General features: G+C 53.8%; 1 protein-coding gene across 6 annotated transcripts in view; it reads left to right on the plus strand.

Moving 5' to 3' along the window:
- The window catches only part of PALM (paralemmin), a 41591-nt gene extending 28995 nt beyond the window's left edge, over window positions 1-12596 (plus strand). For 4 of the 6 annotated variants that reach the window (XM_038772365.1, XM_038772366.1, XM_038772364.1 and 1 more), the window contains exons 5-9: window positions 3654-3786; window positions 5732-5753; window positions 6940-6999; window positions 9651-9782; window positions 11437-12596. In XM_038772365.1, the coding sequence (XP_038628293.1) occupies window positions 3654-3786; window positions 5732-5753; window positions 6940-6999; window positions 9651-9782; window positions 11437-12005 (916 nt within the window). In that variant the 3' untranslated portion in view covers window positions 12006-12596. The remainder of the gene's footprint in view (window positions 1-3653; window positions 3787-5731; window positions 5754-6939; window positions 7000-9650; window positions 9783-11436) is intronic. The other 2 variants (XM_038772368.1, XM_038772369.1) reach the window with 2 other exon arrangements.
- Window positions 12597-16568: the final 3972 nt, after the last annotated feature.

The raw sequence follows: 16568 nt of genomic DNA on the forward strand, positions 1-16568 counted from the left end.
CAGATGGGAGCAAAGTCTCCTAAGGGTTGTTCAGGGTCAGATGTGGTGGGGGGTGTCAGAAGGATGGGAGGGGCTGGGAATACAGGCCCCTGGGGATTCCCTCCGGTTTGGCCTCCAGCCCACTCAAAAACTTCCTGTGGTTACCCATCCCTCTCCGCCTCAAGCAGAAACTCCTGACCATTGGCCTTACGGCACTTGATCTGTCCTCTCTTCCCCAGTATTTATCCTCTCCCACTGCACCCTAGCTTGCACACTTTGCTTCTCTCAAGCCATCCTACTTACTGTGCCTTGATCTTGCCACTCCCACCTCTGAATTCTTGCTCACACCCTCCCTCCTGCCTGGAATTCCCTCCCACTTGGAATCCACCAACCCACAACTCTCCCCATCTTCAGAGACCTTGCAAAATTATATGTCTGCCGGGAGGCCTTCCCCGACTAATATCTCATCCTCCTTCCCCCTGCCATTTCATCACCAGCTATGCATAGGGACCACTCATAGCACTTCTGCACATATCGACTTACATGCCCTGTTATTGAATAATAATAATAATATAATAATGGCATTTATTAAGCGCTTACTATGTTTAGAGCACTGTTCTAAGCACTGGGGAGGTTACAAGGTGATCAGGTTGTCCCATGGGGGGCTCACAGTCTTAATCCCCAGTGACTCATGTGCGTGGCCACTTCTCCTTCCTCCTATCTGTAAATAATTTGAGCGTCTCCCCTGCTAGACTGTAAGCTCCTTGAGGGCAGGGATTTCATTCATTCATTCATTCAATCGTATTTATTGAGTGCTTACTGTGTGCAGAGCGCTGTACTAAGCGCTTGGGAAGTACAAGTTGGCAACATATAGAGACAGTCCCTACCCAACAGTGGGCTCACAGTCTAGAAGGGAGAGACAGAGAACAAAACAAAACATATTAACAAAATAAAATAGAATAAATATGTACAAATAAAATAGAGTAATAAATACATAAAAACATATATACAGGTGCTGTGGGGAGGGGAAGGACTGTACTAAACACTGAGGTAGGTACAAGTTAATCACGTTGGACAGTTTATTTCTCATACATAGTTCTCAGTCTTAATCCCCATTTTACAGATAAGGTAACTAAGACAGAAGTTGCAACTTGCTCAACATCACAGCAGACAAGTGGCAGAGATGGGATGCCTACTGATCTTATTGTTATTCTCCCAAGTGCTTTGCACATAGTAAGTGCTATTGATTGGACTGAGCTAGAGAGGAAGGGGAGAGAGGAAAGCCACCCCTGGGGTCCAGGACTTGGCTAAGGAGTTCAAAGTCCCTCTTCTGCCATCAGCTCTCAGCAGGCCAGTGACCGGAGGGCATCCTCTGTGATTTCCTTGCCCCTTTTTGCTCCTTTTGGTCTTTCTTCCTGCTCCCCGCTATATGAGCCATTGCTCCCAAGCACACCCAAAACAGATAGCAGGGGCAGGTGCTTAAAGAGAGAGACAAAACTCCAACTTGTCCAGTGGTCTGGCAAGGGAGCAGGGTGGGACAAATAATTTGACGGAGAGGTTTGGATTAACAGTGGGTATCCATTACCCAGGCTTCTGTGGTCCCCAGGACCATGGATGATAAAGAATGGGTGGTAGAATCCTCATAAAGGCCTTGATTGGGAGAAGAAAGGGGATGAAGAAGTGGGATAGTCTGAGATTCTCCCTGCTTTACAGACTGGGGGGACTAAGGCCCTGACATGCTCTTTTCCTCCCCCCAGCCCATTGAGAAGTGGAGGACAGAACTGGTATTCAAACCCAGGCTTCCCAACTCCAAGTCTGGTGTTTTCTCTCTTGTGAAACCTGCAGTCTCCCCTAGGGAAAAAAAAAAAATTTTGCAACTATAATGGGAAAAAGAATCTACAAAATCTCTACCAGAATTTTCTGTTAGAAAGGGGAGGGGTGGAGGGAGGGAAGCGATATGTGGTCCTGCCAAGAGGCAGGGGATTGAACAAGATGACCTTTGGAGCAGTCTGCAATTCTGTCCCAGGGTACTCTGCTCATGAACTTCTTGGCTTGATTCATTCAGTCATATTTATTGAGCTTACTGTGTGCAGAGCACTGTACTAAGCGCTTGAGCCCTGCTGGTTTGGAGAAACCAGGGCAAAGGAAATGGCATGCTGCTGGTTTTTCCATCTGGATTTGTTGTGGAAGGGAAGACAGGGTTCCTATCCCGGAAAGAGGAGTGGGTGGCTACCCCAGATTGGTGTGGGGAAGGAGAGAGCCATTTAAAGGGGAAGGGCTGAATTACTGGGCTGAGATTTAGCACAGCTCTCCCCCACCCCTCCCCACTCAATCCCCAGGATAGGCTGTTGGGCCTGTTGGTGAGAAGGACAGCAATGATGCTCTTGCAAGCCAATCTCAGTCCTCCCTCCCTCCCTGTAGATCTCCAAGCACTTTATAAGCCTACTTCAGCCCCCTACTTAAGCATTATAAGGCAAAATCAGCTGGGAGGGTGCCGTGGAGAGCATAATAATAATAATGATGGCATTTGTTAAGCGCTTACTATGTGCAAAGCACTGTTCTAAGCGCTGGGGAGGATACAAGGTGATCAGGTTGTCCCAGGTGGGGCTCACAGTCTTCATCCCCATTTTACAGATGAGGTAACTGAGGCCCAGAGAAGTTAAGTGAGTTGCCCAAAGTCACACAGCTGACAAGCGGCAGAGCCGGGATTTGAACCCATGACCTCTGACTCCCAAGCCCGGGCTCTTTCCACTGAGCCACGCTGCCTCTCTCAAGCATGGGACAGAAATGGAAATCTAACCTAGGCGTGCCTGATCTCCAGCTGTTTGTGGGCTTTCATTCTCATTCTGGGAAGAAGAAAAAAGACTATAGAGAGAAGTCAAAGGTGTTGGATTTTCTGTCACTAACAATGAGGACAGGTGTCCGGGTGGGCAGCGCTTAGAATAGTGCCAGGCACATAGTAAGAGCTTAACAAATGCCATGATTTTTAACTGTGACCACGTTTCTCCAAGTGTCCTGGTGCCATTGTGAGAGATGGAGTCCTGGGCTGGACTGTCTGACCGCTGTCTGACCGGGGACAATGGTGATGAACATGACATTCTCATGTCTATTCTAGTGCTCTCTCACACTTGCTCGGGCTTCTCCTGCCCTGCCCCACCTCCCACTAGAGCAGTGGGGAAGGGCACATCCCAATCCAGGACCCAGCCTCCTGTTTCCAGCTCTGGTAGTGGTTTTGAGGTCTCAGATCTGACCCTACCTCCCACCCCCACGATAAATCTGGGAGCCTCTTCATGGAGACTGAGCCTGGTGGGGGAAGAGGCATAAATCAGAGATAACAGGGTTAAATCAATCAATCAATCAATTGTATTGAGCAGCTACTGTGTGCAGAGCACTGTACTAAGCACTTGGGAGAGTATGAGTTGGAAGACATATTCCCTGCCCCCAGTGAACTTAACAGTCTAGAGGAGTGAAGCTTGGAAGGTTTCCTGGAGGAGGTGATGTCGTAGAGAAGGGGAGGGCACACAGGAGTAGGGAGGCTGGTCCATACCTGAGGACTGGCGGGGTGGAGGGAGGCGTTCGGGGTTCCTTGTATTGAAATTCCTGGCTTTGCGGAGTCCTCGAAGGGTCATCTGATCCATTCCCCCACCCACTCTGGGTGTCTCTGCTCCCCACAGACTGGAGAAAGAGCTGGACGTGCTGGAGAATGGAGACTCTGCCACCTCCACCCAGGACAGCCTGGCTGAGGTGGTGGCCACAGTGACTGTCAGAGAAGAGGTGAAGGAAGAGAAGGTTGTCAACGTCCAGAAGGTTAGGTGTGGGGAAGCCTCAGGCTGGCTGAGCCCCATCTAATCCCAAGGGGAAGAGCACTGGGGGAGTGAGTGAGAGAGGGCCCAGCCCTTCACGGAAGTAGAGCCAAACTGTCGATTACTCATGGCCTGGTGATCAAGTGAATTATCCAGTGACGTCCTTGCTTCTTTCTCTGCCTTGGCACCTCTCCTTGGAGAAAGGAGCTGGGCCAGAGTGGAGAAAGGAGGTGGAACTGTCCTGTGTTTCTCCCCCTCATCTGGGGGTGGGGGGGCTTGTGGGGAAGAGGATGGATTGGATGATTAAAATGAGGGATTTGGATTATCGACACTCCCCTAGGATGATAGATCACTGAGACTTGGCTCTAATCCTGGTTTTCCACTTGGATCAAAATCCAGTGGCATCTGAGGCTAAACTAAGACCAACAATTAGTCTATTATATTTCTAGAGTGGATATTCTATTATATGCAGGTATTATATTGCTGTATTGGATTTCTCTCACACGACTTTCCAAAGGACTCAGAGTTCCTTACCTATCCATGAGCTCACTCGTCCTCCCATGCAGTCCCCTTGAGCCAAGGAGGGACATGGATTACTCTCGCCCCATGAGGAAACTGAGGCCAAGAGATTAAGTGATTTGCCCAGAGTCACACAGCACCCTGGGAAGGAGCTGCCATTGGCCTACTTGCTGTCTTCTATGACCTCCACCCGAGACTCTATCCTTGACATACTCCTTGCTCAGGCAGAAGACCCCTACTTGCCCCTCCCTGCTCGCAAGACCCGTACTTCCCCCCGCGTGTCCCGTTACCCCCCTCACCCCCACCATGGGCTTCTCCCTTACCCTCCCATTGCTGCAGGGAAATATAGACACTCCTCATAGTGTCTGTTCTTGGTCTTTTTGGCACCCCTCCCCGCAACCCCCAAGCCTAAACGGGAGGCTGCAGCAGCTGTCTGATCCCACCAACCTAGTTCCTCTACTGGTGACCCCAGCCCAGGGAGGGGAAAGGGAGGGTTCAGGAGACACCTGGTCCTTAGTCTTTGGCAAAAGCGCCTCCCCCCCCCGCCTTCCTTCCTCTCTGCTTGGACATTCCTGTCCTGCCTCCTAGTAGGTCAGACAAGGCTATGTGTCTTCCCACCAGTGTCTGGCCCCCTCCCTTGCTGCCGTTTGGAGCCTACACAGATCTGTTTGTTCTCCAGTTCTCGGGGCTCCCTTAGACACTGGGGTAGCAGATCAGAGATCAGAACCCCAAGGTACCCTGTTGAAGTGGGTGAAGGGGGAGACTGGCCCATGCTTCCAGGACAGAAGTCATTAGAGAGACTCCTAGTATCCTGTTTGCCCAGTTCCTCCAGCCCTAGCCATCTCTCCACTAACCCCAGAGCCTCCATCCTCTCTGCTCTGTTTCCTCCTCCCCGACCAGCGGGTATTTTGTTTCAGTAACGGCCCCTCCCGTGATCAGCCGAGGTGGGTGCCGTGAAGGAAACGGATAAAAGGAAACGGCCAGAGAAGCAGCGTGGAAAGAGCACGGGCTTGGGGGTCAGAGGTCATGGGTTCTAACCCTGGCTCCGCCACTTGGCAGCTGTGTGACTTCGGGCAAGTCACTTCTCTGTGCCTCAGGTACCTCATCGGGAAAATGGGGGTGAAGACTGTGAGCCCCACGTGGGACAACCTGATCACCCTGTAACCTTCCCAGCGCTTAGAACAGTGCTTTGCACATAGTAAGCGCTTCATAAATGCCGTCATGATGATGATGGCTTAACCGATACCATCATCATCATCTGCTTTGCAGTTTGCCCAGCCGGGTTGGTTTTGCCCCATGCCACTGGGTTAAGTCCCAGACCCTTAGTGGGGGGATGGAGGGTGTCAGTGGGCCCAGTTTTGTCCCCTGGAATGGTGGTGGATTTGCGCCAGTTTTCCCATCTCTTAACCTCTTTGTCTTCTGTCTTGCAGACTCCTCTGGGCACACCCAAAGGTAGGTCGTGACTGGGGGTGTGGCGCCCCCTGGTGGGCAGAAAGTGGGGGATCGTGGAGTCGCTGAGGTGTCTCCCCACCTTTGCCCCTCGACTGGGGTGCGGCCAGTGGAGTTGGGGACAGTCCAGATGCCCCCTTCAGAGAGCCGCAAGCAGCTTAAGGCTCCCTTACCCCCCACCACCAGTTCAACATCTGGAGCGGGGCTCCCCCAGAAAGCTTTTTAGGGCTTCCCTGCCCCAGGGAGTCCAACTCATCATCGATCGTATTTATTGAGCGCTTACTGTGTGCAGAGCGCTGTGCTAAACTCCAGGACGAATGGCGGAGTGAGGGTGGAGCTCTCTGTCCTGGCAGATTTTTGACAGCCAGGAGGGCTGTCCGTCTGTTTCGGCTGGGTTTAGGGGTTTCCCCAGCTGAGGGGGAGCTACAGAAGAAGTGTGAGCCGAGGGGCCGGAGGAAGCCTGGAGCTCTTGAACCCTCAGCCAGATAGTAGTAATAATTGTGGGGTTTTTTTAAGTAATAATAATAATAATGATAGCATTTATTAAGCGCTTACTACGTGCAAAGCGCCGGGGAGGTTACGAGGTGATCAGGTGGTCCCACGGGGGGGCTCACAGTCTTAATCCCCATTTTACAGATGAGGTCACAGAGGCGCAGAGAAGTGACTTGCCCAAAGTCACACAGCTGACAAGCGGCGGAGCCGGGATTTGAACCCATGACCTGTGACTCCAAAGCCCGGGCTCTTTCCACTGAGCCACGCTGCTTCTCCAAGTGTTTACTATGCTCTTAAGTGTTTACTATGTGCCAGACAAGTTAGGTGGGTGATTCGTGGTAGGGTCGAAGAGCTGTGTTCTTTTTCTCTGTATATCAAATTATAATAATAATAATTGTGGTATTTGGTAAGCACATACTATGTGCCAGGCACCGTGCTAAGTAGTGGGGTAGATACAAGATAATCGGGTAGGACACAGTCCCTGTCCCACATAGGGCCCACAGTCTTAATCCCCATTTTATAGATGAGGTAACTGAGACACAGAGAAGTTGTGACTTGCCCAAGGTCTCACAAAAGACAAGTGATGGAGTTGGGATTAGAACCCAGGTCCTCTGACTCGCAGGCTTGTGCTCTTTCCAGTAGGCCATGCTGCGTCTCATCCGTTCTGTTGTTCATTTCCCCCCCACCCTCCATGCAGAAAAGAAGGTGACCAACAGTCCCATGAAGGTGGTGGATGGTTCCAGTCTAATGAAAGCTGGTAAGTGAGCCCCCCGTCACCTCCACCCCTCCCATCTCAATCTTGTTTTCTACCCCCTTTCCAGGACTGTCCCAAGCTCTGTGTCTCAGGAAGGCAAGTCACAGCAGATTTCAGAGTTACCAATTAATCAGTCGGTGGTATTTATTGAGCGCTTACTGGGTGCAGAAAACTACTAAGCACGTGGGAGAGTACAGTGGAGTTACAACACAATCCCTGCCCACAAGGAGCTTACCAAGATGCTTCCCTCTTCCTCCTTCCTCCACTGACCCACCCCAATCAGAAGCTTTTGAATGGTCAATCACCTCTCCACCATTTAAATTGTAATTAATAATTTTGGTATTAAGCACTTACTATGTTCCAAGCGCTGTACTAAGAACTGGGATAGGTCCAAGATAATTAGGTTGGACGCAGACCCAGTCCCACGTTGGGCTCACGGTCTAGGAGGGAGAACTGGTCAAAATAATAATAATAAATAGTGGTTTTTGTTAAGCGCTTACTCTGTGCCAGGCACTATAATAAGTGCCGGGGTGGGTACAAGCAGATCAGGTTAGGCACAGTCCATGTCCCCCATGGGGCTCTCAATCTTAATCCCCATTTGTGATGTGGGGCTGCCAGTGGGGTGATTTTTGAAGTGTTTAAGGGGTTGATACTACAGGCAATATTGAAGGAAGGGCAAATAGGTGGAGAAATGGAAAGTCCATAGAGAATAGGAAGTGCAGGGATAACCAATAGAGACCAGCATAGCAGATGAGAGCTCATTCATTCATTCAGTCGTATTTATTGAGCACTTACTGTGTGCAAAGCCCTGTATTAAGCACTTGGGAGAGTAAGATATAACAGTAAACAGACATATTCCCTCCCCACAGTGGGGTTACAATCTAGAGCTTGTTGTGGGCAGGGAACATATCTACCGACTTTGTTGTATTGCACTCTCCTGAGCATTTGGTACAGTTTTCTGCACATAGTACATGCTCAATAAGTACTATACTAATGGAGAAGCAGCGTGGCGCAGTGGAAAGGGCATGGGCTTTGGAGTCCAAAGTCATGGGTTCAAATCCCAGCTCCGCCACTTGTCAGCTGTGTGACTTTGGGCAAGTCACTTAACTTCTCTGGGCCTCAGTTACCTCATCTGTAAAATGGGGATGAAGACTGTGAGCCCCACGGGGGACAAACTGATCACCTTGTATCCTCCCCAGCGCTTAGAACAGTGCTTTGCACGTAGTAAGCGCTTAACAAATACCGTCATCATCATCATAAGATAACCAAGGCACAGAGAAGTGAAGTGACTTGGACAAGGTCACACAGCAAGTGGTGGAGCTGGGATTAGAACCCAGAACGTTCTGAGTCCTAGGCCCGTGCTCTGTCCATTGGGCCACACTGCTTCTCTGTCCTGAATCCCTGTTGTTCAGATGAGAAAACAGAGGCACAGGGAAGTTGTGACTTGCCCGAGGTCACTTAACAGGCAAGTGGCAGGGTCAGAATTAGAACCCAGGTTCTCTGACTTCTAGATCTGTGCTTTTTCCACTAGGCCACACTGCTTGTTCCCTGGCCTACCCATGGAGGAAGGGGCGAACACCGAGGATGGGGTGGGGGGACACCTCCTAATTCTGTGCTGTGACTTTCCTTCTCTTGGGCTGGGAAAGTGGGAGGGAGAACTTGACCTGAAGTTGCCCCCTGGACTTCTTGGGGAAGGGTGGGGGCTGAGCAGGCCGCCTTCCTCCTGCCCACCAAGGGAGTTCAGACTTTTTTCTTTTTTTTATGTTAAGTGCTTACTATGTGCCAGCCACTGTACTGAGTGCTTTGCTTTCTTAGCAGCGGTTTTCCATAGAGGCAGGGGGCTAGTCCAGATGACTTTGCTTCTGTGAACCACCAGCCACTGGGCGGGTGGGGAGAAGAGGGGGAAGGTTGGTGTGCTTCTGCATTCTCTAACACGAAAATGTGGCTTTCAGCAAGATCCTGGATGGACTGCTTTGGGACTGTGCGGGCCAAGTAGCTTTTCTATTGTTGCCCCACTGGAAATAGTCCAACCCCCGTGCATCTCCCCAGCCTGTGGCTTCCTCGCTTACCTGGCTGCTGCTGGCAAGTGGGGGAGGCAAGTCCCAGGGCCCAAACTGGCAAGCCAGAGCATCCTTCCTGGCTAATGCAGATTTTTCCCTGACTTGCACTCCCTCCGCCCTAATCCTGCTCCAAGCTAGGGCAACAACTCAACCCATTTTGCGTTCCCTGCTTCCGCCTCCGAGAGGGTCTGGTGGGAGGGAGGGGCAGAGGGGTACCAAGGCTGGAGCGCGGAGTGAAGAAGTGAGCAGAGAAGCCCTAGCCGGGTCCCCGCCAGACTTCTGGTGGGGTGAAGCCAGGAGGGCAGGGGCACCCCGACACCTTCGGGGGCCGGGGGCCGTAACTCTCCAGGGCTCAGGCCGGGGGCGTCTGCCTGGCGTACCAGCACTTCTTCTTGGCTGCTGCCCCCACCTTCTAACATCTGCCTCCATCTTTGCCCAGTCCTCTCCCCGCCACCCCCACTCCCGACCCTGCTGCCTGCCTTGTTTCTGCTGCTGAGTTCACGCTCCTGCTGAGAGGATGCACGGGCAGACGGTGAACAGGGTGGGAAGGCAGAGGAGTCGGGTCTCTTAACCGCTGTCCCGTTTACGTCCCAGCCATGTACTCCGTGGAGATCACGGTGGAGAAGGACAAAATCACTGGGGAGACCAAAGTGCTTTCCAGCACCACCCTCCTCCCCAAGGACCTCTCTCTGCAGGGGGTCAAGGTATACGAGGATGAGATGAAAGGTAGGGCCCTCCCCACTTGTGGGGGCGGGGGAGGAGGAGCAGAGCTCCCCAGCCTCTCTCCCCTCCTTCCCCTCCCCGTCTCCCTGCCCTCCACCCCCACCCCCCAAGGGGGGCCGATGCCAGAAATCACTCAGCCAGGAGATGGGGTTGAGAAGTGCCAAAGTTGGTCCTCGGCGTAAGAAGCTAATCTCTACTGCTCCCATCCTGTGCTGGTGATGGGGAGGGGCCCGAGGCCCGGGACCACCTGAGCGCCAGCGGGACTGCAGCTCTGAGCCGGTAGCACTGCGGGGGCGAAGTCGTTGTTCCCTCCCCCGCAGCCGTCTGGGCCAGACTCCCGGCCTCGGCCCGCACACCCCCAGACCCCAGAACTGCCAAGCGGGGCTGAAGAAACCCCAGATCGGGGTTCGTGATCCGTTGCTTCGACCACCCTGCCCACCCTACACCCCCATTCACAATGCACAGCTGATACCTGTGTACGAGTCGGAAGTTACCAGGTGACCGGGGACATCTTGCTGAGTGCAAGAGTCCTCCAGCCAGGGTCAGCACAGGTTCCAACAGCCAATGCCAACCGGACTCGAATAAGGCCCCACCACTCTCTATGAGAGCCAGAGGGGATGGGTGAGTCTCCATAGGTGGGGGCCGGTCCCCATCCCAGCATAGGGGCTGGCCCCCACTTCCCCCAACACCCTCTTACACTAGCTTCTGTGTCTAGGTATATCTTGGACAGTTGCTGTGGGGGACAATTCCCCCTCCGCCCCCGCCACACACATGGAAAACTCCAACCTTTGGGAGGATCCTGAGCCCTTCTCCCTTACCCCTTAACCGCCCCTGCCCCCAACCCACCGTTTCTGGCCTCCCAGTTTGGTTTCAGCCTTGGGCAAGACCATTGGTGTGGCCCCTTGGCCACGGTCACGTTTTCCCATCGATATCCCAGTGCGGGGATTAGTCGTGCTCACCATTTTTCTGATGGATGAAACCAGAAAGGTTGCTGGGTCCTATATCACAGCAAGAAGAGGTGCGTTGAATCAAAATTTGAACCCCACCCACCCGAACGCTCAATCCAGCCGGGAACACTGAGTGGATCAGCCCAAGGGCAGAGCAGAGATAGGGTTGAGTGGGGAGGGGAGAGAAGAGTCTTGTCTGGTGATGTCCGTATATCCTGCAGTATCATGGGATATATGTAGCGGCGTGCTGTCCTGGAAAGAATTCATGCAAAGGAAGTTTTCTTGTCTTTTGCCCCAGTCAGGTCTCATGGCCTTATCCTCTGGTTGTGGCCAATGAATGGGCCTCGGTCCTGAAGATGTCATGGTACGGGGGAGGGGAGGAATCCTGCTGGAGAGATAAGCAGGAGCAAACCCCCCTCCCCCTACCCCCCCGCCCCCAAGGAGCCTCCCTTCCCCATTCCCCTCCCAACTTCAGTTCTAGCTCTTTCTTCAGCCCCGTGGTGCAAAATCGGGGCTCTAGATTCTAGAGACACTGGGCTACGTGTGACTTCCAGGTGGCTGGCCGTTCGTCGACTCGTGACATGGGCAGCCTCGGGATGGAGGTTGCGCTGTGGGGATGGGGGCGAGACTCTCCTGCCCTGGCTTCCCTGCCTCTCCGGTTCTCACGCTCGTCTCTCTTGTGTCTCCCGCCCCCCCTCGCCCCCCGACAGTCGTGCACGCGGTGCGCACAGAGGACGGGGCCATGGAAAACGGGATTCAGCAACTCAGCTCCTCAGAGGTGGATGAGCTGATCCACAAGGCCGACGAGATGACGCAGAGTGAAGCCTCGGAGCAGGAGCCCCCCGGCCGCGGTCCTGGCCAGACGGCCACCCCCCGCAAGGAGATCGTGGGCGTGCGGGCGCAGCCAGGAGAGAACCCCGTGGTGACGGGGGTTGTGGCAGCAGCACCGGCGGCGGCAGGAGGGGAGGGGGTGGCTGAGCCCAGCCAAGAACAGCCAGTGACCATGATTTTTATGGGCTACCAGAACGTGGAGGATGAGGATGAAACCAAGAAGGTGCTGGGCCTGCAGGACACCATCAAAGCAGAGCTAGTGATGATTGGGGACCCCCCGGCGGTGGCCAAGCCCGATCCCCCCCCACCCAACGGCAGGGCAGCGGAGTCCCCCACGCCGGCCCCGGCAGAAGAAGCCCAGGCTGCGGCCCAGCCAGCTGAGCCCACGGGGGCCGAGCAAGACCTGGACATGAAGAAACAACGTTGCAAGTGCTGCACCGTGATGTGAGCCCGGCCCCGCCCCCCCCACCCACCATTCTCCACCTTCTGATGTACAATCCAGACCAACCCTCCCCCTGCTCCCACTCCCACAAACTGCAGATACACAGTATTTTATTTACTTATTAAAAGGAAAATCCCTCCCCTCCCTTCTCTCCCTCCTCCACTCCCCCACTCCCCATCCCCACGTTTTTCTTAGAGATGGGAGAGTCCCAATTTCCTATTTGTAATGTGTTCACGCTCCATCACGAGCTTGGGAGGAGCCGCAGCTGGGGCTGCGGGCACCGCTATACCACTATCCACTCTCTGCCCCTTGCCGTGTAGCTCGGGGGGGAAGGGGAAAATGGCTTGGGGGTGGGCCCAGGTTGCCATTGACGATCCAGCTCCAGGGCGCGGAGTGCACGGTCAGCTCACCATCTCGGCAACCCATCTCGCTGCTGGAAGCCATTCACCTGAACCACTGCTGCTAGTTGGATGTGGCCCATGGAGCAACTTTAACTGGAGTTGGAGGGCAACCCTCTGCCCCTCCCCAGAACTGATCTACCACCCGGAACGGAGTCCAGGACTGTCGCAAAGCGGGGAGGCGGGGGCAGCAGAAGGATGGAGGGGGTGGCGGGGCAGCGCTCTTAGCTGTGCCCACCGTGATCGGGATGCGGTCTGGGAGGAGCCAAGGGCTGATGCCAGCAGTAGGAGGCTCAGCTACCACTTCTGGAAGACAAGGGAGGGGATTGAGAGTACCTGCCCCAGACAAAATCAGTGTTAGGAGCGGGGGTTGCCCCCTCTCCCTTCCTTCTCTGCCTAGAGCCCAGATCTGCAAGGCGGGGGAAGGAGCTGGCTTGTCTGGGGTAAAGTACCAGCCCTGTCGCCCTCCCCTCCTCCCCCTACCCCCAAACATATACACACACACTCTTCTGAGCCACGTCTCCTAACCCTTGCAAGCCTGTGCCAAGACTAGTGTCTGCTCCTGGAAGGCTGGAAGTCTCACTGCTGTTCTCGCTGTAGTCTATGCTGCTTTTAAAGCGAGGCTAGTTGCCCAGCCTAGACCCAATCTGATCCAGGAGTCCTGGAGGAGCGTGCCCGCCTCCCCAGTTTTGGGGTTTGGCGTGGGGATCACCCTCAACTGCCCCATTCTAGCTTCTCTTCCCGCTTTCCCTACTGGGGCCCAATCACTTGGTGCTTTTCTGATATTTGGCTGAGCCAGGCCCCAGGAGGGAGCACGCTAGACTCCTCGCTTCAGGCTTCTATTTCTTGGTTACTACCCCCCTCCATAAGCCTCCCACCTCTGCCCCTGCTGAGCCTTGGCCTAGCACCTTATTATACCACCATAAGGTGCAGAGAGGGCAGAGGGTATTGCCCCCCTCTGACCTTTCTGGCCCTGCCTCTCCTGTAAGCCAGCAGGGCCAGGGGATGTCTGAAAGGGTGGCTCTCACCCTCCAAAGGAGTAGGCTGGTGAGGGTGACTGCTTGGCAGTCTTGTTTCTGGGGGAGGTGGTTGGGGGTGAGGGGGGAGGTGTGGGCAGGGTGACCTCCCTCCAATCTGTGCCATTAGAGATGCCAGGCTACAGGGGTAAGCGCTCAAAGGGTGTGGGGGGGATGCAGTGTGGATGAGGGCTCCCAAAGCACTGGTGCTAGCCTGCTTTGGTGGAGCTGATGTTGAGGGACCACTGCCTTTTCTTAGAGAGGGCCCTCCCAGCTACTGGGCGCTGGCCCCAGGAGATCTAGTACCCATCAAAATGACCAGCTAAAAGAAAATCAACCCGTTCAGTCCCTGCACACTTTCTCTCTGGCCCTCTTTGAGAGGTGGAACGATTTGTGGGTCAGAGCTGTCTCAGTTGGTTCTCAGCTGGGCTAGTGAGTCAGCTGCTGCCAACCCTGGGTGGGGGCATTAGCGGGATGATTGGGCCCCAGTCGGACCCTGAGACAGAGGGGCAAGGGGCAAGACAAAAGCGAGAACGTTGCCCCCCACCCCTTTTCTCTTTGCCCAATTCTTGGCTCTGTGACTAGCCTTAGCAGTGGGATCCCCTCTTGAGGCCTTGGCTGAAGGAGAGGTGATTTAGCGGGGCCAGGGTTCTCCCCCTGCCTCCCTCCCATCTGTTTTCTGTAGGGGTAATCGAGTAGGATGGTTTAAACGGGCTGACCCAAGAAGCGGTCCCTCCCGTTCTCCAGCGGTGTCAGATTCTTCATCTTGCCCACCACCTCCCCGTAGCCCCTCGGCGAGTTCGCCCCCATTCCCTCCCGCTGCGTGATGATGCTGAAGTGCCCTTCGCCCTCCCGTGCGTGCTTTTTACTCGTGACGAGGCCGTTTGAAGTTTCCCCGCGTTGTTTGTACTCTACCTGGAGAAGCCAATAAACGGTGTGAATGACCCTGACCTTCCCCCCCTTTAACCCTTCCTCGTCTTCTGACTCGCTTTTTTTGGTGGATGGCGTTGGGGGGAGAGCCCCTTCCCAGAAGGACTGGAATTAAACCAGAGCTGGCCGGCATGGACTTCCAGCAGAAGAAAAGCCAAGGAACAGCAGGGTGGAACCCCAGCCCACGTGGGGCGGTTCGGCTTCGCCCCCCACCTCCCTCTTTACCCTACCACTCTCCGGGCAATAATGACGACTCTCCCCTCCAACCCAAGTTGCCACGCAAGGCTCGTTAGGCCTTAGGAGTCGGGGTCTGCCGGCTTGTGGGACGGATCGAACCAATCACCCAAGTTGCCCGTCTCCACACGGGCCGTCCGTCGTTCGCTCCTGAATCCGCCCATCCACCCAAAGATGGGATCCAAGGGAGTCATGAAATAATAACCATAATTATGGTATTTAAGTGCTTACTGTGTGTCAAACACCGTTCTAAGTGCTGAGGTAGATACAAGGTTATCTGATTGATCACAGTCCCTGTCCCGCATGGGGCTTGCAGTTTAGATAGGAGGGAGTAGAATTTAATACCCATTTGATAGAGGGAAACTGAGGCACTAAGTGAAGTGACTTGACCAAGGTCACTTAGCAGACAAGTGGCAGATCCGGGATTAGGTTCCAGGTCCTTTGCTTCCCAGGCCCATGTTCTTTCCAATGGGCCATACTGCTTCTGAAAACCCCATCTCACCCATTTATTTCTACCTGGGCCAGCCCCCGGGCCAGCTAGCCGAATCCCTTCCTGGATACCCCAGAGGTGTGCCTGGGGCAGGTAAATCATGCCCAGCCATCCATTCATTCGTTTGTATGTGAGTGCTTACTCTGTGCAGGGTACTGTACTAAGCACTTGGGAGAGTACAATGCAATAATAGACATGATCCCTGCCCACAGTGAGTTTATAGTCTAGAGAAGGGGAGACAGCTCATGGGAACTTTTAATGAGGACTAAATTTGTGCCAGGGCTCAGCAGTTTATAGTGTTGGCCCCTCTGGGGTTTCCATTTCACTTGTAAAATTTTAAAAAGCCTAGATTTTGGAACTGTAAACATACGTTGTAAGCACCTACCGCTTGAACAGTACTTTACTAGTCGACTGCTCTTTCAATTAAACTTGTTATAACTGCCTGTGGGGCAGTAACGTCCTTGGCAATAATGATAATAACCCTGCAGATTCAAAGTCATTAGAAATTTCCAATGTAAAAATGATGTCATCGTCTGAACCCTGGCGCCTCTTTCATTCACAACTCGAGGCATTGCTCTAGGGCAGGGGGAGCCCAAACAGGATTTTTTTTCAGGTCGAACCAGCCTGGCTTGATGGAACAGTGACTGGGAAGCTCTGGGGCAGGGGACAAGGTGAATCCGTGTCCAAATGGGTTCCTGTACCTGGTGGCATTCACCAAAGGCCATGGCCACAGGAAATGATTCCTTAAGCGTGTCGTCTTAGTGCTGACTCAGCATCTTCAGGATGAGCCAACAGCTCTAAACTCTGATTCTGGAGAAGGTAGAGAAACCGAGCCCTCCTGGGTTTGTATGGTGCAGAAGGACCCCAAGAACTGGAGCCCTGGCACCCAGGCATCCTGGCCATGGGCAGAAGTTTCTGGGCCGGGGGCTGGTAAGCAGCTGTTCCCATCCCTGTGACTATTTGGCCCTGACTCCCAGCCTTGCTCTCCTCCCAGGCACCAATATGACCTGAGAGCTTCAAGTCCCTTCCTGCTTCCCCCTCTGAAGAATGGGACAATGTGTGTCCACTACCTGATGTGCTGTGTGACTCCAAGTCAGCCACACTACCTCTCTGGGCCCCTCCACTAAAATGATCTCTTCTCCTTCCTCACCCCACCTCCCAACCAGGGGCCTGGTGAGATTAAAAAGACACAGAGGGAACGTGGAGATGTGCTCGTGAGTTCCTTCTCATTATTATTCTAGATAGTAAAAATAATAATAATTGTGGTATTTGTTAAGCACTTACTATGTGCCAGGCACTCTGCTAAGCGCTGATAATCTCTTGGGTCAAGCTTCTCAAAGCCCTATGTCGTCCTCTGCCTGCAGGCAGGGACCCCTGCCTCCACTGTGTGAAGTCACACAGCAGGCAAAGCGCTGCTTTTTTCTTTCACCCAGAGCACCAGAGGGCCTCTGCTGAGCCAAACCACTCCCAACTCCCTCTTCAGCAAGCCAGGGTCAGAAGG

This window comes from Tachyglossus aculeatus, chromosome X1, assembly GCF_015852505.1.
Source record: "Tachyglossus aculeatus isolate mTacAcu1 chromosome X1, mTacAcu1.pri, whole genome shotgun sequence".
NCBI lineage: Eukaryota > Metazoa > Chordata > Mammalia > Monotremata > Tachyglossidae > Tachyglossus > Tachyglossus aculeatus.